Here is a 27,686-nt window from a genome sequence, read left to right as displayed (position 1 = left end):
CGGACGAGTATGCACTTTACCAGCACAGTTGTCTCGCTCACAGTAGAGTAAGGAACACCAGCCACATTTTCACCACCTTGGCGCTCGAACTAACTCTCTGCAAAGTGGGAACCGCTGTGGCAAAAACCGGTGAGTACGTCGTCTCTGTAAAACGATAGCAGTAATAATAACTGTAGGAATATTACCCGCCGAAACTCCGATATGATTACGAGAGGAGCCGTAGAAAAGTGCGCCGAAATTTTCGACCATCCGGTATTCCTTGACGTACAGCTAAACTGAAGTGCAAGGGCCCCTAACATTTCACCTTCATCGAAATCCGGCCACCGCAGCCGGGATTCGATACAACGACCTTAGAACCGGCAGCAGAGCTCTACAGCTGCTAGACCACCACGGCATGTAACAAAAGTCTTCCATTGTGTTTTATGCCGCCCACTTTGCCGCCCACTAAAAGCCTATTAGTTGAAGTTTTTAGGCAGTTAAACACAAAATATGTTGAGAGGAACAGCTAGAGAAGTGACGTAACAAAAAATTGTGTTTTTCACAAGTAGAAACTCATTGGATATTTTATGCTGTACCTTCATACATATAAAATAGTGAGAAGTTTCTACTGCCGGACGCAAAAAAAAAAGTGCGCCTTTATGACAAGTACCCTGAATACGTGATGGGCATCTGTTAGCGAGTTATCAGATTTTAACTAAGTTTTCTTAGTTGCTCTTACTAATTCAAACAAATGTTCGAGCCTTAAATTATAATTTGCCAACTTTTAGTGAGGTGAGCACTGTTTCATCTGGTAAATGCGGCTATAGCAATTGAAATGTGTTGTGAGATTCCATGGAACTTGTTAATCTGCCTACATCATCAACGATAACACTGACTTAAATATATCCCTGTGATATCATGTTCGCGTAGACCGAATCAGTTAAACTGTACGACAAAGAAATCAAATTGCCCATTCGCATAAAACATTTTATGCTTTGTCACCACAAAACATATTGCTCATGAAGCGAGAATTGACCATTGAAGTTTGTTATGGATAAACCTTTTAACTTGTTTAGTGCAGAGAATTGCGATCACTGTTCATTGTGCACTGTTGGTACTTTCACGAACATATAAGAAAATTTCGTTTATGCTTACTCCAATTATTTTACTTTTGTAACGAATACTCCTCACGTTCCGTATATGATTTTTACATCATCTGCTACGTTAACGTTTTCCGTCAACGTAAAACATATCAACTGAATTTATGGAGTCGTAGACTATGTAGGAAATGATTTATTCAATCTAGTACCCTTAATAAATATAGACTCTTGAAATACAAATAGGAAGATGCGCGTAGCTTGAAGGTTTGTGGTAAGCGAGCAAATATTCAAAAGATTCGAAAACAAATTTTATTGCCAGATTTGAAAGTCGATTCAATGAAGTGACGGCCGAGCTAAAATTATTTTGTTAAATCAGTAAAATTGTGAAAAGGATAAAATAATTTTTCCGTCTTTCGAAATTTAATATTGTCATGTATTGAGGAGCATGACGGTACTGGCTTTCTGGCTCACTCCCTGGCTATGCCACCGATGTGAGCATCTGCGTAGGTTTGCGCGTTGCTTTAAAGGGACACTAAAGGCAAATATTAAGTCAATGTTGATTTCCGAAACGGTAGTCCAGGAACATCGTAGTGCTACTTTTGTGTGAGGAAAGTGTACTTTGAAATAAAATCACGTTTCGGCAGTCCCCACTGCGTTAGCGCACTTCAAGACTCCCACCTGAAAGCAGTGTTTATCCCGTCACTGTTGCCGTGCACAACGTGTCCCAGCTTTACTGCAGGGCCGCCGACACTAGTAGCAGCGATTCCAGCGTGGCGGAGCCACAGCAGTACAGTGCAGCAAAAACAACCGTAGAAAAATTTATTTGCTTGCTTGGTTCCATTCAGTGCCAGTAGATGGCGCCAACTGTCCAGCCCGAACAGGCGAAAACAATTTTTCAACCAGTCATGTCATTCCCCGTAGTAACGCCAGGCAATTATTTTTTCCACAAGTCAAACAGAAACGAACAAGCAGCATTTTATTGCCTTTCCCGATGCACGGAAAGTTGTTAGTCTTATTGCAGCTAGTGTGATTACTAGTGATTAATTGTAGTCAGACGCTCTCACGTCATCGGGATCACATTCAGAACAAAAATCCCGCTCGTGACGCACGTCATGTGGCACATTTAGCCTAACTTGATAGTATGGCAGTTTTAGACGTTGTCACACATTTAGCTTTCACTCTGACAATAATTGTTCTTGCCTTTAGTTTCTCTATTAAGGATGCTTCGCTGATCTGCAAAAGCCAGAATTACGGTGCAGCAGGCACGTCGCAACTGCTATGGCAATTAGGAATTCTCGGATAGCTTGCAACGGCCTTACGCACGCAGCAGTGTGATTGCGGTATCTATCGAGAGCCGAAGTGTCAGGACAGCATTTCAGATATTGATGCCTACGGGACCCGATTGCGTAATCGCGTTCTACTCTCTCTCCACACACCCACACAATATATATATATATATATATATATATATATATATATATATATATATATATATATATATATATATATATATATATATATATATATATATATATATATATATATATATATATAGCGTAATGAAGAGACAACCTCCGCAGCAAAAAAACATGGAGCCTTTCACGTCATCTGAACATGAACCCTCGCACATGCTGCGAGGGTTCATGTTCATGAACATGCTGGGACAAGCTACCGATCCAGCTGAAAAAGCAACAACAAACAGTGCTAATGTAAACACGGGCGAAAAAAAAATTCGCACAAGTACGGGCTCTGCGCTTGAATTAGTGCTGGTTTTCTCAGATGAATCGAAACCAGCGAGCTCGCATTCATTCCATTCTGAGCTGTCGATATGCAAAAAGGAGGAGAACGAACGCTGTGATTGTGCGAGCAGCCGGAACAAGGAAGTAGCATAGATATTTTAACTGCCGTTTGTAGCATAAACAAATAAATATTGTAAATAATGAAAGCGCGCTTGTAGTGGAATATAGAAGGACGATAAACCAACTCCTTTGGGTACGGAAGAGCACTATGCCGACTGTTACGTTCGTTCTTCCGTGCTTGCACGGACGCAGCATGCAGCCCCACCAAGTAAAACTATGGTTGTGACTGCGGCGCCCAGATAGATTTTGATGCGATAGCATTAGAGTGTGCACACGAAGAAAAGCCTACCTGTGTCAGCAATTAGCAAGGAATTATTTTTTTCATTTACCTATTTCAACAGCAACAAAAAAAAAAACTTCGTTAAACCGAATTTAGTGCTATTGTAGCTTCGTTAATTCGAGTTGGTGACAGCAATGAACCTTGTGGGAGAATAACAAGTGTACTTGTAGGAGTATATTTTTTTTTCGTTATATGGAGAAACTCGTAAAAGCAGGTGTCGTCAGATAGGGTTTAAACTGTTTCTATTTTTTTTCATTTTTCAGCCTTTCTGGCAACAACATGGCCGGTGTGCTAAGTATAGCGACCGCCCTCGTGTGCTTGCTGTCGCATGCGTCACCGCTGGAGATCGACACCTCGGACGGTGGCTACAAAGACATATGGGTTTCCATCAGCGAAGATGTCCCATACAACGAGTCCATCGTTGAGAATATCAAGGCAACGTCTTACTACTCCTTCCAAACATCATCATTTACTTCTTCGGTCTTTCGGGGCTCGCGTCCTGTCATATTAACTGCTGTGGTTTCACGTGAAAAAGCCACGATATGACCATGCCGTGGGGAAATTCTGTTTAATTTTTTTTTTTTACCAGCCGGGACGCTTTAACGTGCACCGAAACCTCAGCACACGGCTGCTCCTTTACATTTCATTCTATCTGAAGTGTTTCCATCGTAAAATAGATTAGAACCCACGTTCTGCAGCACAGCAGCGACACCTTACGTGTTAGGCTGCCATGACGGGCGTTTAGGGCCTGTCGCAACCAGCAAGAACGGTTTCAAATAATACACACCTCAAGCTTCTAATTACGCTGTTCCATGTACATTCTACTATAGCAAAATAACTAACTAAACAATAAATAATTATTTTAATAATTCGCTGTTCAGGGTACATAAAACTATATAATACTAACTCAAATTTACCTTACCATTACCTTATCTCACTTTACCTGCCTTATTATATCTTAACTTGCTTTAGTTTTGATGAATTTATTACTTTCCCTTCATCTTCACTTATGATTTTACATTGCTTTTGCTCCCTTAGTTACTTAACAAATAAATCAATGAATAACCTCGCAGGATCTGTTCCGCTCATCGTCCGAGTTCTTGCACAAGGCCACCAACGGACGCGTGTACTTCAAGCACGTAACCATCGAAGTTCCCAAGACTTGGCCGAAGAGAGCCACCGCCCGTGCGCTGTCGTCCGGATTCTTCGAGAAGAGCGACATCCGCGTCGATCAGCCCAGCGCACCCCACGGGGACAAGCCGTTCACCATGCAGAAGAGGCGGTGCGGCGAACCCGGCGACTTCATTCAAGTCACGCCCGGGTTTCTGGCCGCCGTGGGTAGCTCCACGGTTAAGACACTGGTGAACCCAGGCAAGCGCCATTTTGGGCTTGGAAAATTAATCGTAAATTAAAGAGAAACACTCGCATGGCACCGAGTGTATTCGACTCAGGTGACCTCTAAGGCGAAAGCCAACCTTTTTTTCTAAGTGGTTGCATTGATTCACCATCATCCCCCTGCAAAAGCTCTCAGCTAGCGAGCATACTTAAAACTGAATGACATATTCTTGTTCGGCCCCATCTTGAGGAGAAAAAAGAGCATTTAGTGATGAAAACAAGGGCGAGTAACAGGTCCGTAGCCGGAAACTTTTAAAGGTTGACGACCATGACAAGCACCTATATATATTGTAAGTCTGCCGAGGTAAAAGTAGCCTATAGGGGAGGGCTCTACCGACGGGCCTCTAGCGGGACCCGCCATCAATCAAAAATCAGTAATGGCTTCTAGTGAGACCCACCAGTGCTCTTGCTAGAAGCCATTGTTGAACGTTGAGTAATTGATTGATTGATTGATTGATTGATTGATTGATTGACTGAGCTCGTGAGTGAACGTGCTCCCATGCTGCAAGTCATTTAGAGTGCGAACAATTCAAAGTACGACTCTGTCTTGAAGCGTACGTGATGGTGCACGAGTGGGCTCACTACCGTTACGGTGTCTTCGACGAGTACGGCAGCAAGGACGACATCACGTACCCGCTCACCTACTGCCATGGCGACAAGGTGAGGAGAGGCATCCACCCACGTGCTCACGTAGCCGCTTTTAAAACCTAAATGTGTTTTAAGTAACATTGGTGCCTGGGTATAGCTCCTTCTACTCTTCTCTTGTATAACAATCTTAAGTCGGGAGGTTATTAAAACTATACTGTAATGCGGAATTCACGCTAAACTGTCTATTCCCAGAAGCAATGCGAGAGGGATACTAAAGAGGAACAATGACTTGGGTTTGAATTGGCAAACAGCACACTGAGAACTTCAATGCCCGATGTTTAACTACCGTGAGTTCATTATTAGAGGCAAAGTGAAGGTTGAACTTTCACTTTTGAATTTCGCGCCAGTATCTCCACGCGTGGCGTAAAAATTTCAAAATGTACTTTCAGTATTTTCGAAACATATAGCCTTGATGAAATCTTCTGGAACTTCCTATGCTATGCCTGTGGCAATCACAGCTTCTAATCTACTTCATTTTTATTGATTGGAAGCTACATAGGACCCAGGAGACGGCTTCGAAATTTCTTACGTTGCGGTGTTCTATGCGGGAATATCAATGTGGCGTCTCCATCCGCATTACATTATCACAAGTTTTCTCGTTTGCTAGCCGTTGTGTTACGGTAAGAATGTCGTTTTTTTCATGATTGTGAAATTGTACTTTATTAATGCGCGGAAAATTGTTATGCTATTCAGTGTCCCTTTAACATTGCTAATGCGACTTGTCATGAACAATGTTCCCGCATCAACAATAATGTGCACTCATAGTGATGGAGGAAATAGATAAAAAGAAAGGACGAAGGTAATGAGGTTAACTAGAAAGATTTTGTTTGAATATCCTACGCTGTGAGGATTAGGGCTAGCTCTATTTATGCTAACGCTCAGAATGCAGTAAGGAAAACTATTGAATAGAACATCACTGGCGTTTCACGGTGTGCTTTCGATTCATACGTGTAGCAGATGGGGCTGGGCATATACTTTAGCTCATATCAGTGACTAGAGTGCTGCTCGCCTGTAGTTCGGCTATGAAAATGCGAGTTGGAAGTGTTATAAAAATGTTATAAACTTTAATAAGTAATTCTTTAATCAGTAAATTTTTTAATCAGTAATCAGAACTCTGCAATCAGCTTCAAATTGTGTAAAAAAACGTAATTCTTTGTCTTGTCTCGATTCTTTATCGCGCGCGAATAGCACTAACCAAGACACTTATTTGATAATAACAAACTTGCCAAATTTACTAATGTTCCAATGAGTCTTGGTTGCAAATGGACGCAAGGGAAATAGCATGGATTCAGAGCTCGCTTTCAACTCACACACACACAAATTTCTATTCAAAATGTAATCACCGAGATGACATGAACCTCAACTTCCAGAGAAATTGCAAAAGAACAGAATAAACAGAGCAAAGGCCGTTGTGCACACACACACACACACAAAAGAAAAAAAAAGTGGGAAATAACATGCGTGTCAACTTTGAGGTCTGTGTTATGTGTTCTTAAACGATTTGACTTTGGTCTGCAACACATTCACGATTACGCGTTCCACCTTACTATTCAGGTGAAGCTGAACGCTTGCTCGAGCCGGATCACCTTTACTGCACGTAAGACCAACGGAGGCAATTGTACGAAGATAGACACGAAGTGCCGTTTCATCGACGGATGTGAAGTCACGCCGATACAGCCGACCCAGCACCCCGTCGAGTCATCCATCATGTTCATGCCGTACTTAGCCAACGTAAGAGCAGCCCTGGATTGACCGCCATAGGCGTGCGTAGGATTCCCTAAGATATCCCGAGAAGAGGGGGCTAATGTTTCCCCGCCTCAGTGCCCGCCCCAGCCCACCTTTCGGATACTCGGAGTAGATAAAAAAAAAGAAAACGTTTTTCTCAAATGTTGCAACAACCTGAGGGCTGGTTTTCCTTAATTAGACAAAATGATGACGAGAACTAACGATGATGTCATTGTTCGAACACTCGTACATATAATTCTGCGCCAAATGCTACTGTACTTGCTGCCACAGGCTCTTAACTCATCCGCTAATATGATAAATTAAACATTTAAATAGACTTCCATAACTAGTGAAGTAAGAGCGATTTCTGCCCCCAATGATTTTAGTTCCGTCATATAAACGTAGATTGAAAAGTGTATCTATAAGCCGTCGCTATGTTTATAGGCCTTTCCTTACTATAGCACTTAATTCGTTGTCCACTGTTGTTTTTGCCTTGTATGGTTTTGTGAACAGGGCGCTGGCTTTTGTCAAGCCGATAGAGGCTTTTTGCTAGCCCCCGTTTTATTATTATTATTATTATTATTATTATTATTATTATTATTATTATTATTATTATTATTATTATTATTATTATTATTATTATTATTATTATTATTATTATTATGATTATTATTATTATTATTATTATTATTATTATAGAAGGTATAGGGGATGTTGTTACCAGTAATTGTCAAGTAAATGTGAAAAAGCAGATGAAAAGACAACCAGACGCTGGTGGGGAGCGAACCCTTGACCTTCGAATACACACCCGATGCTCTACCGACCGAGCTACAGCCGCGCTTGTACTGCCGTCCTATAGACCTATAAAAAGATTACGAGCTAGTATAAGCATTCCTTGAGTTCGGAGAAAAAAAGTAAAATAGCGTGCAAGCTAGCGGTTTGATAAACTACAGCAAGTCCGAGTACCCAGCACCTCCATCCAATGTAAGGAGGTTTATCGAGCGAGCTGAACAAGCTGGTGGCAGCTCGAAGGTTACGCCGGCAGAACCAGACCTTGGTGCTCGAACGGTGACCTCGTGCCTATACGCCCCCTGGTGATCTGGAGCTGAGCCCGTGACTTTACCTTCTTCCTCTGTTCGTTATATTTTTATATATAGTTTAACTACTTCATTGCTTCAAATAGACAGTTTGCAATAATCTACAAGCCGCCTTATCTGTAAGGTTTGTTTTCCAACCAAAAACTCGCGTTCACAGACTGCTTTTCTAGCTCATTATGCCGTACTCGCGTGCGTTTGCTGCACAATGAGCGAGAAAAGCAGTCTGCGAACGAGAGTTTTTGGTTGTAAAACAAGTCTTACAGGAAAGCTGACTTGCAGATTATTGCAAACTGTCCAATGAACTTGATAGAAATCGCATGCAAGTGAGAAATAGTTATGCGAGTGCTTTTATTATTACCTGGTAGTTGAAGATCAGTTTATCGCCGAACAGTGGCGCTTGCGAAGGTACCATTGCTCTTGGCGAGCGAAGTAACACGACTGTTGACAAAAATATTGCCTCAGGTAGATAGGTACACACACCTTTCCACAGGTGAGCCAGTTCTGCGACGATAATGACGGCCCAAATTTCCACAACCCGTTTGCTCCAAACAAGCAAAACCACCTCTGCAAACAACAGTCCACTTGGAAAGTTATCTCTTCGAACGCTGACTTTCAAGAGTAAGTGAATTATCTCCCTTATGCTGCATGCAGCCGTTTACGTATATTTTATCAGCTTTAAGAGGGTTTGTCTTTCGAAAAAACTGTACACAAAACGTTTTTCTTTCATGCTGTAACTATAGCTCCCAAAATTACGCGGCATAAACTCTAAGGGATCCTTAAGTTTCACCTTCGAGAGTTGAAACTGATAGCGATAGTCCGTTCCTGGTGCGTACTTCAAACACTTACCTCCGTATTCACAAACGCTCCTCGACTCGACTTTCACCCTTAAACTTGACAGAGTTGAGCACTGTGCCGCTGCTCGGCTGAAAACGACGCTGCGCTACTCAAGCATAGCAGCAAATTATCACAGATATGCAGTGACTTTCTCTGCCTTGAGATGGCGCTCCCATCGGCTTTCTCAACCAAGACATATCGGTCCAAATACGAAGGGGTAGACATGGTATGCAGTGCGTGTGGAGAGGAAGAAGAAACTGCCGAACACTTGATAATGTTCTGTAAAGGGCTTCACCCTATAGTTCAGGATGATGGCGCAGAGTTTTTCAAAGCACTGGGGTTTAGGGACAGTGAGGGCAAAATAGACTTTAAGTGGGTAGAATTAAGTAGAAGGAGGTTATCTGACTGGTGGTTAAAGTCAAAACACTAGTGAAATTTAAACCCTTTACTGCAATGTACGAACCCCAACCTCCCTATTTAAAGGGAAAAATAAATATAGTTTTTGGTTCGTTAAGTATTACGGCTTGGTGGCGCTAGCCACCGCCCGATCTAAAGGGTACAGCCACGTCCGTCCACCCGTCCGTCCGTCCGTCCGTCCGTCCATCCATCCATCCGTCCATCCATCCATCCATCCATCCATCCATCCATCCATCCATCCATCCATCCATCCATCCATCCATCCATCCATCCATCCATCCATCCATCCATCCATCCATCCATCCATCCATCCATCCATCCATCCATCCATCCATTCATTCATTCATTCATTCATTCATTCATTCATCCATCCATCCATTCATCCATCCATCCATTCATTCATTCATTCATTCATTCATTCATTCATTCATCCATCCATCCATCCATCCAGTGAAGGTGGACGTTGAGTGAAGGGGCGTTCTAGAATACGGTGGTTAGTGTAAGCAATTTTTTCGAACTTGCTATGCCCCCACTACGTGGCCTTAAGGGTGCAGTAGTGTTTTGACGCCCGATGGCAATTACGGCGATTTTTCACGTTGTATTGTGAAGCCAGTGTACAGGATGCGTGTGTTGTATTTCAAAGCATTGAAGCTACTTTCAATGCATTTCCAAGTCGACGAAGTTATTGTTACTGGACTCCCAAGCAGAGAGAGGCTTTAAGTATTTTGTACACTATATGTGCATACCCGTAAGCTACATTTTTAATAAATACCACGAGAGGAAAAACAAAAGAGGCGTGGCTGTGAGGTAGAACATCCGTTTGCTATGAAAACAACCCGCGTTCGATCCTCACTCAGATAAGAAAATTTTAAATATTCAAACTCCCGTTTGAATTTCACGGAGGTCTATGGCGTTTTTCCCTTTAAGAGATTTGTGGAGAGCGCCATATTTCTGCCGTGTGCATCGCTGGTGAGCAAGAAGCTCTGCTCTCGCGGAGCCATCCGAGCCGGGTCGTTTTCCTCCTCCTCGCGAAAGCCATCGTGTGTATAGTGCTGGGTAGAGGCAGAGTCCTTCAATGCTTTTCTGGTCACGAAACTCCGCCCGAAGGTTGATATAGGGACAAAATCTGTCGCTAGAGGCGCCACCCGTTGTATGGGGGCCACAAGCCGCCGCCACTGCTGGGCTTGTATGCGCACTGCGGCCGACGTTTCGACGCGATTATGTGCGTGCTGTTCTTCCTGTTACCTTTTTTAAACGTCTCTGAACGCATCAATGCCAACAGATAAATAAGTTGAAACGGGATCCAGTGTCGACGACGAATGAGAGCTGTTTACTTTGGAACGCACGCGTAGTTTACTTGGAAGTGCAGGCCCACCTTATAAACAGCAGCACATTAAAAGTGTTCTCACACCGCGCGATAACGCATTGTGTCAATAATTGCCTCATAGCCCAATTATATGCATACTTACGATGCCTCGAAGCGGTACTTGCGAGCTATAGCTCGCAAGTGTTGAAAGACGATGCTTATGCTCCATGCTCTTGATGCGAGCAGCTACTGCTTGATCTGCTCGACAACATGTTTGTATTTGCGCCCGGCCAAAGGGCGATTATGTTTATGCGGTAGGTGAGCTTTATATTCTGGTAGGGCCGCTAATAGGGGGAGGAAGGGGAACGAAACGAAACACGACTGGGTAGTACAGGAGCAATCACATTGGTTTATATCCGGCTCGCCTCTCGCGCGTTACTACCCAAGTATTCAAATGAACTGAATGGTTGAGACAGAAGTTTTATTCCAGACCTTTCAATTGAGTTTATACCCAAATGCGCAGTTGTTTTGGACACACGTTTGTGAGCACCGATCGCTTTTTTGACGCGGGGACTTTTGATGCCGAGGGCTTTCGCGACCGCTCTAAACGTGCCCAACATTTGATTGATCACTTCTTTCCACGCAGTTTACACGGGACACCCGCCGCTTCACGTTTCCTTGTGTTTACTGTTTAGGGCATTATTATTTACCGGCCGACAACCCATGATTTCTCCGGGAACAAAAGTACAGCAGCCTAATCTGGAAGTTCCTTTTGATGCCAGTGCTAGCCGCTTGGCCGCCTCTGCCACTACCGAGGTACCTCATCACACATTTGTTTTTATTTTTTGGGTGGGAGGGAAGGGCGGTTATGATTTAAGGCATGCAATAAATCTTAAATTTGGTGCTAATGATACGCCCGCCGCCTAGTAGTCAGGTGTGTACTTATGAATGGGAGATTCACATATGGTGCATGTAATGGGGAGAAAGTTGGAAAACATTTATTTACACAAAATACACTGAGGACAACACTTTGGAGGAGAAAAGCACTAGAAACTATTGCAACTGTTCTGAGCAATGTTACACAATCTGTGACTCTACTGTACAATGTGTATTTCATTTCATTAACAGCTGCACTCTGCCTTAGCTCACTGCCTAAAATAAACTGTATTTGAATATACACTATTTACACTATATGCAGATAAATATGAATAGTACGAAAATATTACAGTGTAATGTATACAAGATATACAACACTATATACAAATGGGAAGGCGTGCTCACATACACAGCCATTATGCTTAACACTGTGGCTTCCGCCCACCACTTCCAGGGCATGAACTGCGCACAGTTGCCCGCGAGGCTTTGTTTTTTTTCTCGAGTGAAGAAATGTAATCTACATCTCAAAAAAAAAAAGTGTACAACCTCAGATGTTGTCCCTAAAAAGTGCAACAGACAACCTACACTTGCTGACGCTGTGCGGCTGTTGAGCAAAATGCCCTCAACAATCCTCGCGTACACGTCACCGCATGTAATGTTTTGCACCGTGTACGTCTCTACATGTTCTGCAACAATTTTCAGGAGAGCAAGAAGACGGCTGCTAGGTACTTTCAAATAGCCCCTCGATTTTGTTTGGATCAAGGCAGATGGCTGACGTGTTGTGCTCGACATCGTTTCGATGCAGCCTAAGCAATCCAAAGTAGAAAACTTCTTGGCCACATATCCACCGAGGTAATCCAAAATGGAGTCTTTGGTCGAAAGGGGGCCGAAAGGAAGCGACACGACCACCCCGTTCACGATGTGCTCGTCGGTTCTCACAACGTCGCTAGCATCAAAATGCTTTTCGCAGACACAAACATTCTTACTTTCGAAGCTGAAACCGCCAGCTTCCAACCTCGGTATAGCTCGCTTCATTTCTCTCGGAGTTCGGCGCTACTTGGGAAACAGAAGAGCGACGCCTTTTCTTTGTTGCTTCGGTATCCGGAGCTGCAACCCGTCACACAGCACGTCTTAGGCATTGTTCATTCAAATTTTCATGCCGTCCATCTTGAGCACGGTGCACTGGCACATGAAGTTCGCGTTTCGCTGATGCAGAAACCGCGAGTTGCCACCACACAACGCCTTCGGGATGCCGCCGCGGCCAGTACGTTCCGCCGGGCGCAGCGGGGCGATGGCCCCCCTAGGACGACTTGCGCCGCGTAGCGGCCGCTCTGGGCACCATATCAAGCTCTCCCATAGAGTGACGGAGAAGTTTCGTGACCAGAATGGTATTAAGGGACTCTGGTAGAGGTAACAGCGGGAAAAGCTGCTGCTCCGCTCGGTTCGTGAGCGCTCGAGCTAGAGCGTCTGCCTTCTCGTTACCCTCTAGGCCTGCATGTCCCGGGCACAAGACAAACCTACAAGTGTTGCTCAATTCACCGCCTAAAAGTTTGCAAATGTTTAATGGGAGGCGGCCTTTCGTGAATAGCCGGCACGCCTCTTGCGAATCTGATAGTGTGTTGATGTACGTCTGGCCATCGTTGCGCTCTCGACTTTCAATCGCCAATGCAAAGGTGAAAGACTCGGCCTTGGTGATGGATGTATTGTACAGTGATGCGCTGGACGCCATGCTTCTCGTGTCGCTGCTTACCATTGCGACGACGCAGTGCTTCAGGTTATACCTGGAAGTGTCAACGTATAGCCCGTTCTCATTGCTTCTGACTGATTTTCTGATCCATTTAGTGCGCTCCTCGAGGGGTAGAGGAGGCACATGCTAAATGAGGTGTAAACGCCGCCGGGAGGAATGCCTAGAGGAGAGAGAGGGGGAGCGAGCGTAGATTAGCAGACGCTTTCTGCATCGGCGTTGCAAGGAGAGAGGGTGAGGCGTAGGAGAGAAGAAAGGAAGCGGACGCACAAGCGCATTAAGGGTGGTCACGCCGCACACCTGACTGAGCTCGACCTAAACTGTTTGGCATTAAAAAAAAAAAAAAAACTCGAGGCAAATTTCAAAAGCTTGTCTGAGAACTAACAATCGTAGATAAGATGTTCGGTAGAAATGATGCTTGCGATGACCATTGTAGAGATCTTTTGGCTGGATTCCCTAATGTTTAAGGTCTTGTTGGTTCTTTCGCGAGTGTCAGTATGTTCTCGTCTGGAGGCCCATATGTTCTAGATTGACGGCCCGGATTTCTCGTCTGCCTACTATTAGGAATGAACCTATGTGTTTTCAACGAATAATAAACTGAAACATAACTAAACTGTAGTGCCTGGATAACGGCCCTGAGATCTGGGTCAACGTCGCTTGAAGGACCGGGTACGGCTCTGACAACCTTTTATGGTTATATAAATGAATGAGTACAAGCGTTGAGAAAGAGTACCAACTTTTCGTGAGGGCAACGCTAAAGCTACAGGTGACGACATAATTCTGAAATGTTTGTGCTTACCAGACTTCCCAGTCCAGACCTATCCAAGTCCATTCGCGTGACCTTCGAAGAAGCCCAGCAGACGGAAGACCTCGCGCCCCGCGTCGTCCTTGTACTGGACGTTTCGGGCAGCATGAACGTAAGTGCCCTTTTCTGTGCAGCGTATACGATATCAGAGTGGCTATTTGCCATGCCTTCCTTCACACCTTCGCCACCTTCCATTACACAAAAACGTTACTCGTCTGCAGTGCAACATGAATGATGGCCTAGTCATCACCCAACATGATTTAAAAATGAAAGAATGACTTTACGCAAAGCGCTCCCAGTACGTAATGTTTTCAGTACAGCGAAATAGCCGCTGCCAATTTTTTTCGTTTATGTGGTTTAATTAATTAGATCCTATTAACTTTGTAACTGTGCACGGGCTCATCTCATCAGAATATCAATGAGGCTCGTGATGGCACGTTCAAATGACATCTATAGATTCGCTATTTAACGTATTAAGTGCATAATCATTTCTCCCGGTTGATAAGGAATGCCCACAAAGCTGGAAAATCACTTTTGACTGGACATCAGCGCGCACAATTTATGCTATAGCTGAAAAGCTTCACCTCCCTGGCTTCAGCTCGCAAAATTACTCGCCGAAATCGCAGCTGAAGGTGACTAAGACACTTGTGACGTTTTCAAGAAATGTCGTGTCCGCAAGAGCGACAAACTGTAACTAACTCCAGTTAGATTGTGTAACAGTGCATGTGTGTGCGTGTGTGTTATATGCTGTCCTCCTCTCTCACTCCTCTGCGTCTTTCAATCTTCCCTATCCTGTTGCGATGAGTAGGGAACCAAACCGGTTGTGAAGTCGTTACCCTTCCCAGCTGCCTTTCCTTCTCTGCTATTTTTTTTTACTTGACTGCCTTGTCATTCGTTACAGGACAACAGACGCCTGGAGTTTCTTCAGGAATCGGCGACACGCTACATTAGTGACATCAAAGACGGCTCACGTCGACTAGCCATCATCACGTTCAGTTACGACTCTCACGTGGTGCACACCATGATGCCGGTGAATGTGAACACAAGAGATGGGTTCCTGAATGCCATAAACAAGTTGCGAGCGTATGGAGCCACCTGTATCGGATGCGGCCTTGAAAGCGCTCTAAAGGTGCGCCTACATTTCGCTTCTTGTGCAGATTCATTTACATATGGCCATATTGAGGAGGAAGAAGTAATGATTAAGCATTGTTATTCAATAGAGCGGTTATCTGCGTTCACCAGAGCACTATTCACACCCTGAAATGCAGCTTTTTAAATAGCGTCAGCCGATGTATCGTCCACAGCACAAATCTCTCTTGTACCTCCTCTCATTGAAGAAGCAGTGCCAGTAATAATGAAATGATTCATCTGTTCAGCACCGCGGCGAAATACGTAACGGCGAAAACATTTTAGGTTAGCCTGGGCAATAATAGTAGTAGCAGTCCAGATCCGATGAAAACTCAGTGGCTGAGTCACCAGGTCACGTGATTCGCTTTGACCGATCAGCTGTAAAGCGCGCATTTGAAAGATAACGATGGATTCCCAAAATCACGGGACCTCGCTAGTTAGTCATGTGGATTCACGTCATTTACCAAGTACACGGGATCTCGCTAAGCAATTGGGTATCCTCGTGCGTATAGCCATCCTCGTACCGTAGACGCAGCGTTGCCAGCTCGTCCAGTGGAGGCCAAGCTCAAGCAGAAAGTCAATGACTCCAAAGTGCGAACTGACGAAGCCGAGGTGACCTGATAACGAAGGAATGCCACCACTAGCATCAAGGGTCACCGCTAGGAAATTCTGTAAGAGAGGTCACTGAATATAGACAGCTTTGCTGGACGACCATCTTCACTTATTGGATGTGCCATGATTTGTTCTAAATTAAAAAAAAACAGAGGGAAGTAAAAATACATGTAAGAAAAAAGATAAAACAAACGTTAGCTAATCTGGCACATCGAAAGACCCTTCTGACGGTTTGCCATGTAGTTCAAAACATTCACAAAGAGTGGCGAAAGTCAGAAAAGGAAAAAGAAAGCACATTTACGTTGTCGATGATGTCCATGACCGAAATTAGAGCTAACGCTCACGCGTTTTTATTTTCCGTGGTAGTCTTGTGACCTACTTCAGTAAATATGGCTCACAGGCAGGTCTTTCAGGGTGTCTTGCATACACAGAACAGCTTGTTTGAATCGAACTGGTATTAAAGAACTGGTTGCCCGTTTTATAACACATCCTCACCAGTACTTTTAGGCCATGGTCCTTAATTACAGGTGCTGACAACCGCCAGTGAGACGCCGGAAGGTGCCATCATTGTGCTCATGAGTGACGGAGAGGAGAACCAGCACCCACCAATCGCTGAAGTGCTCGAAGAAGTTATCACCTCAAAAGTCGTCGTCAATACTCTGGCCTTGGGAGCCACGGCTGACCACAACCTAGAAAAACTGGCCACGTCGACGCGAGGAAAGGCCTTCGCTTTCCGCGACCTCGATAACCTTGTGGAAAAACTAGAGTCCGCCTTCGTGTCGTCCACTACGACCCAGCACGACCCCGTCTCTCGAGCCCACACGGTACGGTTAAACTTCTTCGACTACCTTAGAGAGCGGCGGGGCAATAAAGAGCAGAGTTAGTACAACATAAGGAAGTCATAGATTTGAAGTACGATATTCTTAACCCTCGTTTGTTCCCTGACACACGCTGCTCTCTTGTGGTCTGTTAATGTGACACCTGTCAGTTCCCTTTCCATCGTTCACCGCGTCGTCCTCAATATAAATGGAACCCTCTTTGCAAGCTTCGAGGCTTCTGAATAGCGCGTAGGTGGGATGACCGCTGGTCATTTAGCGTGACTGACTGAATTTCAAGAGAAGGCAAGTGCCTGAGGAGAACACAAAATTAGGTAGGCATATGAGACTAAGACATTTGCAGGCATATCGTGGCAGCAGAAAGCCCAGGGCCGAGTTGATTGGCGGAACATGGAAGAGGCCTTTGCCCTGCTGTGGGCGTAGTCAAGCTGATGATGATAATTATGAAACAGTCATAGAATTAGGGTAGAGCGAATCGAGACTCTTTGAACAAAATATTGGCGTTTATAACGGCGGATAGACAATCTTAAAAGAAAAAAAAGAACTCACTGGATCTTTTATACATTCAACCTAAGGTGGAAGAGGAATAGGCCAAAGCTATCTTCCTATTCCGCCACTATCTGAAAGCTTTCTACATGCAACATGGTTCCTCCTTGCCTTCAGAATCGGAGGCGTTGAAAACTTTCAGCAAGTCACCCGCTGTCGCACTTCCTCTGTGATCACCGCACCTTTTACAAAGCAATGATTTCATGTTATGACGCCATCATAAGGAGTGATCAAGACGTCCTAGTAATGCCATGGAACCACGAACTTTGTCGTGTTACGATATATATATATATATATATATATATATATATATATATATATATATATATATATATATATATATATATATATATATATATATATATATATATATATATATATATATATATATATATATATATATATATAGCTGACGCAATGATGACTCATCGTTTTTCATTTTTTGCAACACCCGTGTTGGCGTCGCGAAAGTCTACGGCCAAATTTCGCGTTTGATTTACACCTTATTATTTATCCATCCTAAGGTAGAGGTAGTCGACATTAACCATAATTTCATAATTAATCATAATCTATTCTAGGCGTAAGTATAGGCACGCATGCTACAAACTGGAAGCGACACCCCTTTATTTACCCTGTATTTCGACTTTCCTGATCTTAACGTAAGTTTGCCAATCAGACGAGAGTGTTCTTGAGCTCCCCGCATTTCCTCTCTTTTTTTCATTTTGTAGCTCTTCCACGTCATCCTTAGTGAGGCAAGAGATGCAATACATTCATAATCCTATACCCTCTTTTTCTTCTTGTTCCATAATTCGGAGCAGTTGATGGAGTCTGAGGAAGAGTTCACGAAGGTATTCGAGAAGAAGTTCCACGTGGACGCCGACGTGGGCAACGCGACGGTGGTCCGCGTCATGCAGAACATCCCGCGAACAGGAACGATTGAAGCCCGCCTCACAGATCCCAGTGGCCAACCGTGCCAGCAGTGCAAAAGTACCACGAACGGCAATGAGGTCCTCATCTCCTTACCAAGTCCTGCAATGGTGAGGCACTGATCTTATCGAAAATTACCGCACTACTTTACGCGCCTTGACGACAATAACTGCCTGGGTGCCTCCATATAATATTCTGTCTGGGCTGTTAATATGCATGACCCCCGGAAATTTCACGGCCGAGGCGGTGACGTCAGCTTTCTCACTCTCGTGCAATACGGCAGAAAGGAGTTGATCGTTCTGTCCACCGCGATGTATTAGTGGCTATATATACGGTGCTCTGCAGTTGACATGAAGGTCCCGGGTTCGATTACACCCGAAACGGTCGCATTTCAATGGGGCGAAATGATTGATTGATATATATGCGGGGTTTAACGTCCCAACACCACCATATGATTATGGGAGACGCCGTAGCGAAGGGCTCCGGAAATTTAGACCACCTGGGGTTCTTTAACGTGCACCCAAATCTGAGCACACGGGCCTCCTTCACTTCCGCCTCCATCGGAAATGCAGCCGCCGCAGCCGGGATTCGAACCCGCGACCTGCGGGTCAGCAGCCGAGTACCTTAGCCACTAGACCACCGCGGCGGGGTGGGAGAAATGATTGAGGCTCGTGTGCAGTGCCATTTTAGTGCACGTTAAGGAACAGCAGATGGTCCAAATTTCCGGAGTCCTCCAGCCCAGCGTCTGCCATAATAATATCGTGGTTTTGGGACGTAATACTCCATGTAATAATATTAGGAGTTCATCGTTCTCTCCACTGGAAACGTCCACGTGTATTGATGACTGGATGAAACCTAAGATATACGTAGCAAAAAAAAAGCGTTCGACTATATGAGATTTAATTAAAAAACCCGATATGATGGCATCGCTCATTGACTAGTAGAAAGATTTAGTGCACCGATTTCCTCCACGCGTTCGTGCGTTGCAGTCAGACCGACAAGAGTTGGGCATACACTGATCCAATCTACCATGCTACAGGCCCGCCCTTATTGGCTCACTTCCCGAATAAGCAACTGAACTACGTCTTACTTTTTTAAAAGTACCTAAACACATGGGGGTGCTCTTTTGGCGGCTTAGGCGTGGGCTCGAACCTTATTGAGCCCAAAATTACTTCCAAATGTTAAATTGAAGCTGGAATGTCAGCACTTCGGGAAGTATTAGGCTGGCCATCGTGCAACGTCTTGTAGGTTGTTGTAGCAGATAATGTTTTCCAAAGGTTGTCTCTTGAAAACTGCTTTGCGAAGGTCGGTACTTGGACCCTTCACGTTGAAAGCTCCAGCTCCAGAAACGTTGAAATCAGCATCAGCGTCAAGTCACAGGCTAGCAAGACCAACGACGAGCCCATCCGAGTATCGTGCGAAATGAGCGGCCTGTTGGTGGACAGGCCCGACGGAGCTGTGATCTACGCCGTGGTGACCAAGGGAACAAAAGTAGTCTTGGACGCCGTCGTCTTCGCCACGGTCTACCGTCCCAAGAAGCTGAACGAGCCGCACACAGTCACGATCCCGCTGTATGACAATGGACAAGGTAAGTGACAGACACTTGAAGAAAGCCAACCAAAGTATCGCATTTGAGACAGAGGAAGACACAAACACCGCTTTTTTTCTTTCCGCCTTCTTTGTCATGTCCCGTGCTTTTGCTGGATTTCTTTAGGTATCGCCAAGAAACTGGCTGCAGATATCAAGTATTCTGAGACAGACAGAAACATGAAAGTCCCATGCGTTCACCTAAGACATCTAGAAGGCGAGAACCATAATGACCATTTTTTTTCTTCTCAGTCGATTGTATTGATCATCCCCACGACAGCATACGTGATTCTACATGGCCTCCGAGATCGGAGGCACTAAAAGCTTTCTGCATTTCAGCTGACTTCTCAGCGCCTCCGGGCTTGGTGCGCCTTAGACCGAACGGTGACGCCATAAGACGTAATCATATGTCACAACCCCAATTGATGTAATGTAGACGCCATACTGACATCGCAATGAGCTAGGCTTTCAGGGAAACGTGTAAGATTCAAGCGACGAGAAATTCTTGAAACACGGGGGTCACTGGCTCCGCTGACACTATGTTTTAAGGATTTTCTACAACGTCACGATGGCGTAACATTGACATCAAATCTGGAGATGTGTGACATCGCAATGACACCATATCATGATGTTGTTACGATGCTTGTTTCTATCACTCGTGTTGACGGGAACGTCATCACCGCCGAAAACTAAAATATGTGCACGGAATTCAATAAATTGATCAAAGTGGACCTACCTTATTCTTCCACTAAAAATATTTTACGAATTTGGACAAAGGAGTGGGAGTAATGGGTATTATGGCATTGCAGTGTTGTTAGAGCCAATGGCTGACATTAGCTTAAGGGTTTGCATAGAGAAAGTAGTTGTGGTATTAGAATAAGAAGAGCACACTTGACGCAAAAATTAATCATTGCTCTGTTGCAGATTTTGTCTGAATTGTAGACTTAAATGATACTGTATACACCCCCCTTCTCATCACAATATTTCTTCAGCCAAATTTTAGCATCAATAAATAATGCACTTATTTGCGGCAGTTTCCTTCGAGTGAGGCGGGGGAAGAGAAATTTTTGCATAACAAGGTTGTTTAACGCTCACTTATCCACTGCATCTGTGAATTCAGTTCTGTCCGCATAGAATGCACATTAAAGATACGTACGCCGGAGAATGTCCTGACGGCACTGTGGTGGTTCGTACTTCGACCGCTTCTTAGTGTTAACTGTCGCACTGCACAGAACGTCATATCGCATTCCGTCACGCATGCAGATCCCGACATTAAAGCCAACGACGGAACGTACAGCGGATACTTCGTCCAGTTCACAGGCAAAGGTCGCTACGCAGTAACAGCACACGTCTCGCAACAGAAAACTACGCGGCTGGCCGAACCACCAAGTGGCTCCGGTAGCTTCTTCAGCACGGCGCTGTTTTCTGCGAGCACAGGTGAGTCTAGATCATCTCTTGCACCGAGCGTGGAACCAGCTGCCACTCTCATCATGAATCGTAAAAGAGGTTTGGTGGAAGAGCATACAGTCTAATAAAAAAAAGAGTATTTCGAATCTTTTTGTTTAAATGGCTGAGCTCTTAAGGTTGATCTTTTGCGCTGTTATAATATGAAAGCATACCAACCAGCACAACTCTTCCTTTTGCTTTTTGAGCGTCTAAACTTCGGTACCCACAAAAAAAGCCAGCTGGGTATCATAGGCGTAGCAAGAAACTTTTTTCGGGGGTAGGAGGTTTAAATCACACGTTATGTTTGCTGGCGCGCTCATTTGTGTGGGTGTGTGTAATACGCAAGCCACATTAATTTTTTTTCGAGGGGGTGGGGGGTTTGAAACCACTAACCTTCTCCATCCCCCTGGCTTCGCCCCTGGTGGGTACCTGCCACAACAATTCGTCAAGTCCCTCTGCTGAGTAGAGCTGGAGCAAGCGTTGAACGGCAACTCTGCTCGAAAAGGTGAAGCATGTTAAACACGAGAGGGAAAGAGTAAGAAACTAAGAGAGAGGAATAATAATAATATCAAGAGTTTTACGTCTCAAAACCAGGATATAGTCATCAGAGACACTGTGATAGAGGGCCCCGGAAAGTTACTACCATCTGGTGTGTTTTTGCGTGTACCGAAATTCGTGTATCCGAGCCTCTCACGCTTCACCTCCATTGAAACGGGGCTTACGCGGCACGGGATATGAACCCACGACCTTTGGGTCAACAGTTCCGCATCATGATCACCTCGACGGGTTAAGTTGAGAAATTCATTCTGGAAAACGTCTGTATTCAACACAATCTCGTTTTACGGTTAGGATTAGGATACCATAGTTTGCCAGCAGGTCTAGTCTTGCGAAATTTGCAGGCAACTGCGCCGCCCTCTGTCATTTTCTCTGATCGTATTGAACTAATGTTTATTATAAAGCGAAGCGCAGGCGGGCTACCAGGAATGCACGCGCAGCGCGACGAAAACGTACCCAAGCCGTTGGCTTATGAAATATTCCGCATACAGCGTTGTACCGGACGCGGTCTGCCTCGATGCCCCAAAATTTCTTGATTTACAAAACACCAGTGTGGTCATCTTGCGTTAGCGTGACGAACTTAACCGTTCTTCTTATTATCCGTCCACATTAGCACCGACCATGATGACAGCAGATCGAACAACTGCGGCTTTGGAACTACAGTCCGAGTACCCCATCAGCGACTTCGAGATGGTGGATTCGACGGGTCAAGCCACCAATGCAACAGGAGAGGAGGCGGTAGATCCATTTGAGAGAGTGGCATCCGGGGGGTCGTTCCAAGTGACGACAGACTTGGAGCAGAAGCAAGTACCTCCTGGAGACATCCGGGACCTTACCGTCATTGAGGTACGCCCAGGGGTGAACAACTCGATGGTCGTGGAGCTCACGTGGACGTGGCCCGGAGCTCATTTGACTCTCGGAAACGGTAAGCGTTAGCTTCTCAGATGCCACACAAAAAATTAGGGCAAGCGAGCCTGACCCCCTCACCCTACTCATCTGTCCTCCCACCTGCTTTCTCTTACCTACCTGCCTACCCGCCTACCCACCTATCCACCTACCTACCTACCTACCTACCTACCTACCTACCTACCTACCTACCTACCTACCTACCTACCTACCTACCTACCTACCTACCTACCTACCTACCTACCTACCTACCTACCTACCTACCTACCTACCTACCTACCTACCTACCTACCTACCTATCTTCGAAAATTCCATTCCTTTCTCTCTTTCTTTCTTTCTTTCTTTACTTATTTCTTTCCTTCTTTCTTTCTTTCTTTCTAATTGCCTAATGGTCCCCCCAAGCCAGGGCGCATGCAGCCACTCATTTTAGGGTGGATGGAGTGGCAGTCGCTTGAAGCGAATCAAGAGGGGTGTCCGCGTATTTGGCTTTTTTTAGATATTATCGTAACAAGAACTGTAAATAATAAGTGCTCTAAATTTGCCCACTCATTTGTTCTTATCTGCGATAGGGGTGGAGGTTAAGCACCGAAAAAAGGGGTATTGGAGGGAATGCAATACTTCAGTCGCCACAGGTAGCAATGGCGTGGTCGTGCATTTGAATCCAGAAAAAAAAAATTGAACACAGAAACATCAAATGACAATTGACCTCGATTAAATACCATACTCTCATGCCAGAAACGACTGATCGCCCACAAGAACACCATCGAGAGAGTGTAAGTTTTTGTAAAATGCCGCATACAATCACTAATGCCACCGGCGCTTCTTTGAGGGCCGCATTTACGTATGCTCAAAGAATCGATGCATTCATCAATGCGATTCGTTGATCGATGCGTTGAATCGATGCATTTAGTCGCAAGACAATGCTGCCAACGAAATACACAGCTCATTACCTTAGCTTGAAATGCAATTTTTCTTTCATTAGAAAATAAAAAATTCACCATACAGCAAGCACCAGTGTTACCCCCAAAAAAAGCGTGCAAAAATAATGATACAGGTGGTGACGCCGTCTTTGTGGTTCCACACCAGTCAGCCACAAGTCAGAGATTTTGACGATGCCTGGTGAGAGTTACTTAAATGTTTGTCGGTAAAAATTATTTATATAATGTTATAAAAGACACAAAGTCCTAACATAGCAAGTTTTACGAGATTTCATGAACCAATGTGGTCCAAATGCCCGAAAAATCGATTCGGAACCAAAATCAGGGAAATGGATTACTCTTAGGCACGACCTGATCAAACCAACAAGTAGTGAAGTCAAGTAAGTTAAGGGGGGCCCTATTTGTAGTCTTTGAGTGCCGTCCCCATCTGTCGATGGCCCCTAAGGCGAAGCTCCCTCGTGCTTTGTGACGATGACAAGATTGTACAAACGCTTCTCACTTGTGATGCAGTCTTGTTCTTATTCACCTTTTCTCGTGACTCATACGCACTGTGGGGGATTGGCCCACAAATTAGCAGTCTTATGAAATACCACACGTGGCAGTTAACTTTTTTTCCTTCTCTTTCCTCCTTCAGTATCATCTTCCCAATCCGCTTTCCTTCCCCCTATGTGTAGGGTAATCAAACAGAAGTTTTTGCGGTTAACTTCCCTTTGTTCCGTTCTTCCTCACTTAACTGCAGTGGGGTAATTATAAAATGAACGAAAAGAAACTAAAGTGTGGGAAAACGCGACTCCACCGCCGGTACGGACCGCGGCTAGAACCTCTGGCTAGGGCGTCCGATGCTCTACGACACTACTGAGGTCCGAATGACACTCATGTTCTGAGTGAGTGCGAAATCAAAAAAGAAGGTTATCAAGCTTTGACCATCTCTTTTTCTAATATTTAACATATCTTGGCAAAATGAATAGCGAAAAAAAGTTTTGAAAGAACTATTTATTTGTCAAGCAGATCTTATATTTCCCCTTAATGTCCTTCTTAACTTCATTGCTATGAAGTTTTCAAAAGTTACTATGACGAAAGCAAAAATAATCACTGCAACATGGACGCAAGAAGTATCGCCAGCCATAGAGTTTTTTTTTTTAATTAACTGGAGGGGACCTTGGTGCTGCAATCGTTCAGCACACATGGGAAATGTGGGTAGTACACCGATTTGCCTATTATTCATACTTGCGGGTGGCAAATCGCACTTGTCGCTTCGTTCATTGCTGTGTTTCGGCTTTGTTTCGAAGGAAAGAACGAACGCTTTTGAACTTCGCGACCTGATTTGAAATGGTAAGCCTAAAAGAGTGAGGCGACGAAGCGCAACCAATGAACATTTGCTGATTTTTGTTTTGTGAAAAAATAATACAGCTTCGAGCCACATGAACACAAGTGGAGCCAGAAGTACGTAGATTACACAAATCCGTGTATTACCTATAATTTCGATGCTCGCTGAAGTGCCGTGCGTTGCAGCTCCCATAGAAACTAGTGCCAGAGTTCCCTCTAGTGTATATAGAGGAAACTATGTCACCAGTGCAGTGCAAAGCAGAGCTGGAATTTGCACATATTTTTTTTTCACTTGACACTTATTGCCATTTCAATTTCAGTGTGTACAATATTTGAAAACGACATAAATTGAAGCGGGTACACATCAAATTTAGTGAAGTAACTCTCCTTAGCTATAACCAATTTCTCTGTTAAGATATTCACGGGTTAAAATTTATAGGTCGCACCTAAGCTTACTTCCCATAGTGCTTAGTTTCCGTAAATTTCAGTATCATAGGTAAATTTGTAAAAACGATTGAAGAAAGCGCGGCTACAGTACTTGCGCCTGCTTTCTGCGCCAACGTCAGCAGCGATAGCACTGCATGCCTTTTTAAGATTCGCACCAAGATCTTAGCAAGAAATATTATTTGAAAAGAGGCATAAAGTTAATCACAACACTCTGTAAATAAACTTAACAAGGAAAATCTGACTTTCAATGAAAATCGAGAAAAATGGAATAGTGAAGTTTAACTATCATAATACTGAATCTGGTATACTTTTATCACGACGAAGCTTCTCTGTGCCCTTCAATTATAACTTGCGTTCCAGAAATGATATAGACCAGTTTGCAGCTTTAATTTACTCACTACACTTGCACTCGCGAATGACTTGCTACCGGCATGTCAATTTTGTTGCTTCCAGCCTCAGGTGTGGAGATTAGAGCCAGCAGAAAGTTCAACGAGCTAAGGTCAGCGTTCGATAAGCAAACCAATGTCACTGACGCCGACGTCGTGCAAGGGAACCTCGATCCGCTACCCCCCGGCTCCAAGCACACCGTCGCCGCGTACCTGCCCCGCATCCTGTCCACGCTACGTTCGGACGGCGCCTCGGTCTGGAGTGGGTACCTGGCGGCTCGCGTCACAAACGCTGACGGTCTTTATTCCAAGACGTCGAACATCGTTCAAGTGTTCCACGTTTCACCACCTGTAACAACCACGGTGGCTACAACCACCGTGGCTACAACCAGGACGAAAGTGACCACAACAGTGGCCACTACAACGACAGCTAGCACCACCCATAAAGCAACGACCACCACCGTTCCACCACTGACAGATGTTACACGAACGCGCACTGGCGTGTCGACCTGGGTGTGGATTCTGATCGGCTGCGTTGTCGCAGCGGCCTTAGTGGTCCCCTTGATAGCACTAGCCGTCAAAATGAACCCATCGAAACGCAAGATCTACCGTCTTTTTGTGAGAAAGCCCCGACAAAGGCTGCAAGATTCTGCGTAGTGCTTGTTGATTCGTTATAACGAAAGTGGGCTGTGGTGGCCCTTATTCCTACGTGTTTCTAGTCGGTTGATTCATATTTATCAGTGTAACTAGGTTCGAAATGATGAAAAAATTAGATCAGGGAATGGAGTGCTTCTTTCTTCCCGAGTCTTATATTCACAAAAACGTTTTACTCTAGAATGGTTTCCCCGATCACAATATAGGACTTTTTGCCAATAGCGAAGCCAGCTATACCTAATGTAAAGAAGCTATTTCATCGTATAAAAGCTTTGTAATTTCGGCCTATGGCGTTCTCACAATTTTGTGATCTATTACATCATAATTACGGACGAATCGTTCACTGCATCTGTAAAATCCATGATCTTCCTTCCTGTTGACTAAATACTCATTATTGTTTATTGTTGAGAAGATAGCTTGATAATAAAGTTTATCTTGTGTGCTTGACTATTGACTGTCGTCTACGAAATACAGAATGTGGTCGTCACTACTGTGTATACGTAAATTATTCCTTTCATTGTTAGCGAAGATGTCGTCAATTGAACGTTCTCTGTATTCACAACGGTCCTGCATTTGTCAGCGAGCACTTGAGTTTCGGCAAGGTTCTACTCCGAAACCCACGCATCCTCTTCACCTTTGAATACTTATGTGTGCGCGTGCTGGGGCAAAACATGGAGGTATCGGGGAGCACAAGTCGAACGACCCTTTCAGAGCCCCGGTTGCGCCATCTGACGAAGCGCGGAGCAAGTGTTCGATGTCTACAAGTGGGGTGAGCATGCCGCTCCCATCGTGCCCGTGTGTTTGATAATACGTTATTTTTTGGCCAGTGTGCCCTCAGAACAATAACAGGAGATCACATTCCGTATTCTCAGTTCCTTTACACATGTATTCTCAAATTAAGAAATAAATAACAATCAATTTGAAAGTTGGTGCACCCTGCTGTGTGTTCCAGCAGTGTGCTGATCCATATGACTGCTAAATACGTTGGTGAAAAGCAGTTTACGAGTGTTGTGAACGAAACAGAGATGCACAGCGTTGAGATAAATAGCGCTTGTCCTGTGCGTATTTTTGTTCCGTCTCCGTGTCCTTCTCAGTACACAAGCATGAAATGGCGACAGTTAGCTGGGCAACAAAGATACAGAGATGTGTACTGCATGACGACTGTCACGATGCCCAAAGTGGGCTGAAATCTCACACCTGGAAAAAATTCCGTGCTGCTTACCTTACAGAATATACTATTAAAATTTCAGTACTTATTGAAAAATTCGGTAACAAGGGAAGGGGCTGGAGCCGACATTTGGACAAGTGCTCATGTCTTTTCCAACGC

At 44.6% G+C, this 27,686-nt stretch overlaps 1 protein-coding gene across 2 annotated transcripts; it reads left to right on the top strand.

Moving 5' to 3' along the window:
- On the top strand, positions 1-26,806 carry LOC119164853 (calcium-activated chloride channel regulator 3A-1). 2 transcript variants are annotated; one of them, XM_075873123.1, is made up of 14 exons: positions 1-129; positions 3,482-3,653; positions 4,292-4,589; positions 5,167-5,273; positions 6,816-6,992; positions 8,574-8,701; positions 14,063-14,177; positions 14,967-15,194; positions 16,333-16,629; positions 18,006-18,224; positions 19,420-19,702; positions 20,965-21,138; positions 22,316-22,627; positions 25,773-26,806. In XM_075873123.1, the coding sequence occupies exons 2-14, from the start codon at positions 3,498-3,500 to the stop codon at positions 26,360-26,362; spliced, it is 3,084 nt and encodes a 1,027-aa protein (XP_075729238.1). In that variant the 5' UTR covers positions 1-129; positions 3,482-3,497; the 3' UTR covers positions 26,363-26,806. The 2 variants fall into 2 exon arrangements, with proteins under 2 accessions (XP_075729238.1, XP_075729239.1); XM_075873124.1 differs by lacking the exons at positions 8,574-8,701; positions 14,063-14,177.
- Positions 26,807-27,686: the final 880 nt, after the last annotated feature.

The sequence above is a fragment of the Rhipicephalus microplus genome, chromosome 9 (genome assembly GCF_043290135.1).
Source record: "Rhipicephalus microplus isolate Deutch F79 chromosome 9, USDA_Rmic, whole genome shotgun sequence".
Lineage (NCBI taxonomy): Eukaryota > Metazoa > Arthropoda > Arachnida > Ixodida > Ixodidae > Rhipicephalus > Rhipicephalus microplus.
Note: the sequence above shows the minus strand (reverse complement) of the source record. Positions and strands in the feature narration are given on the sequence as shown.

What these genes read in the sequence shown, in the direction of transcription:
- LOC119164853 (XM_075873123.1), top strand. Translation starts at nt 3,498, where the DNA reads ATGGCCGGTGTGCTAAGTATAGCGACCGCCCTCGTGTGCTTGCTGTCG. An exon ending in CCATCGTTGAGAATATCAAG is followed by an intron (nt 3,654 to 4,291) that starts GCAACGTCTTAC and finishes ATAACCTCGCAG; the next exon opens with GATCTGTTCCGCTCATCGTC. An exon ending in GCTGTATGACAATGGACAAG is followed by an intron (nt 19,703 to 20,964) that starts GTAAGTGACAGA and finishes TCACGCATGCAG; the next exon opens with ATCCCGACATTAAAGCCAAC.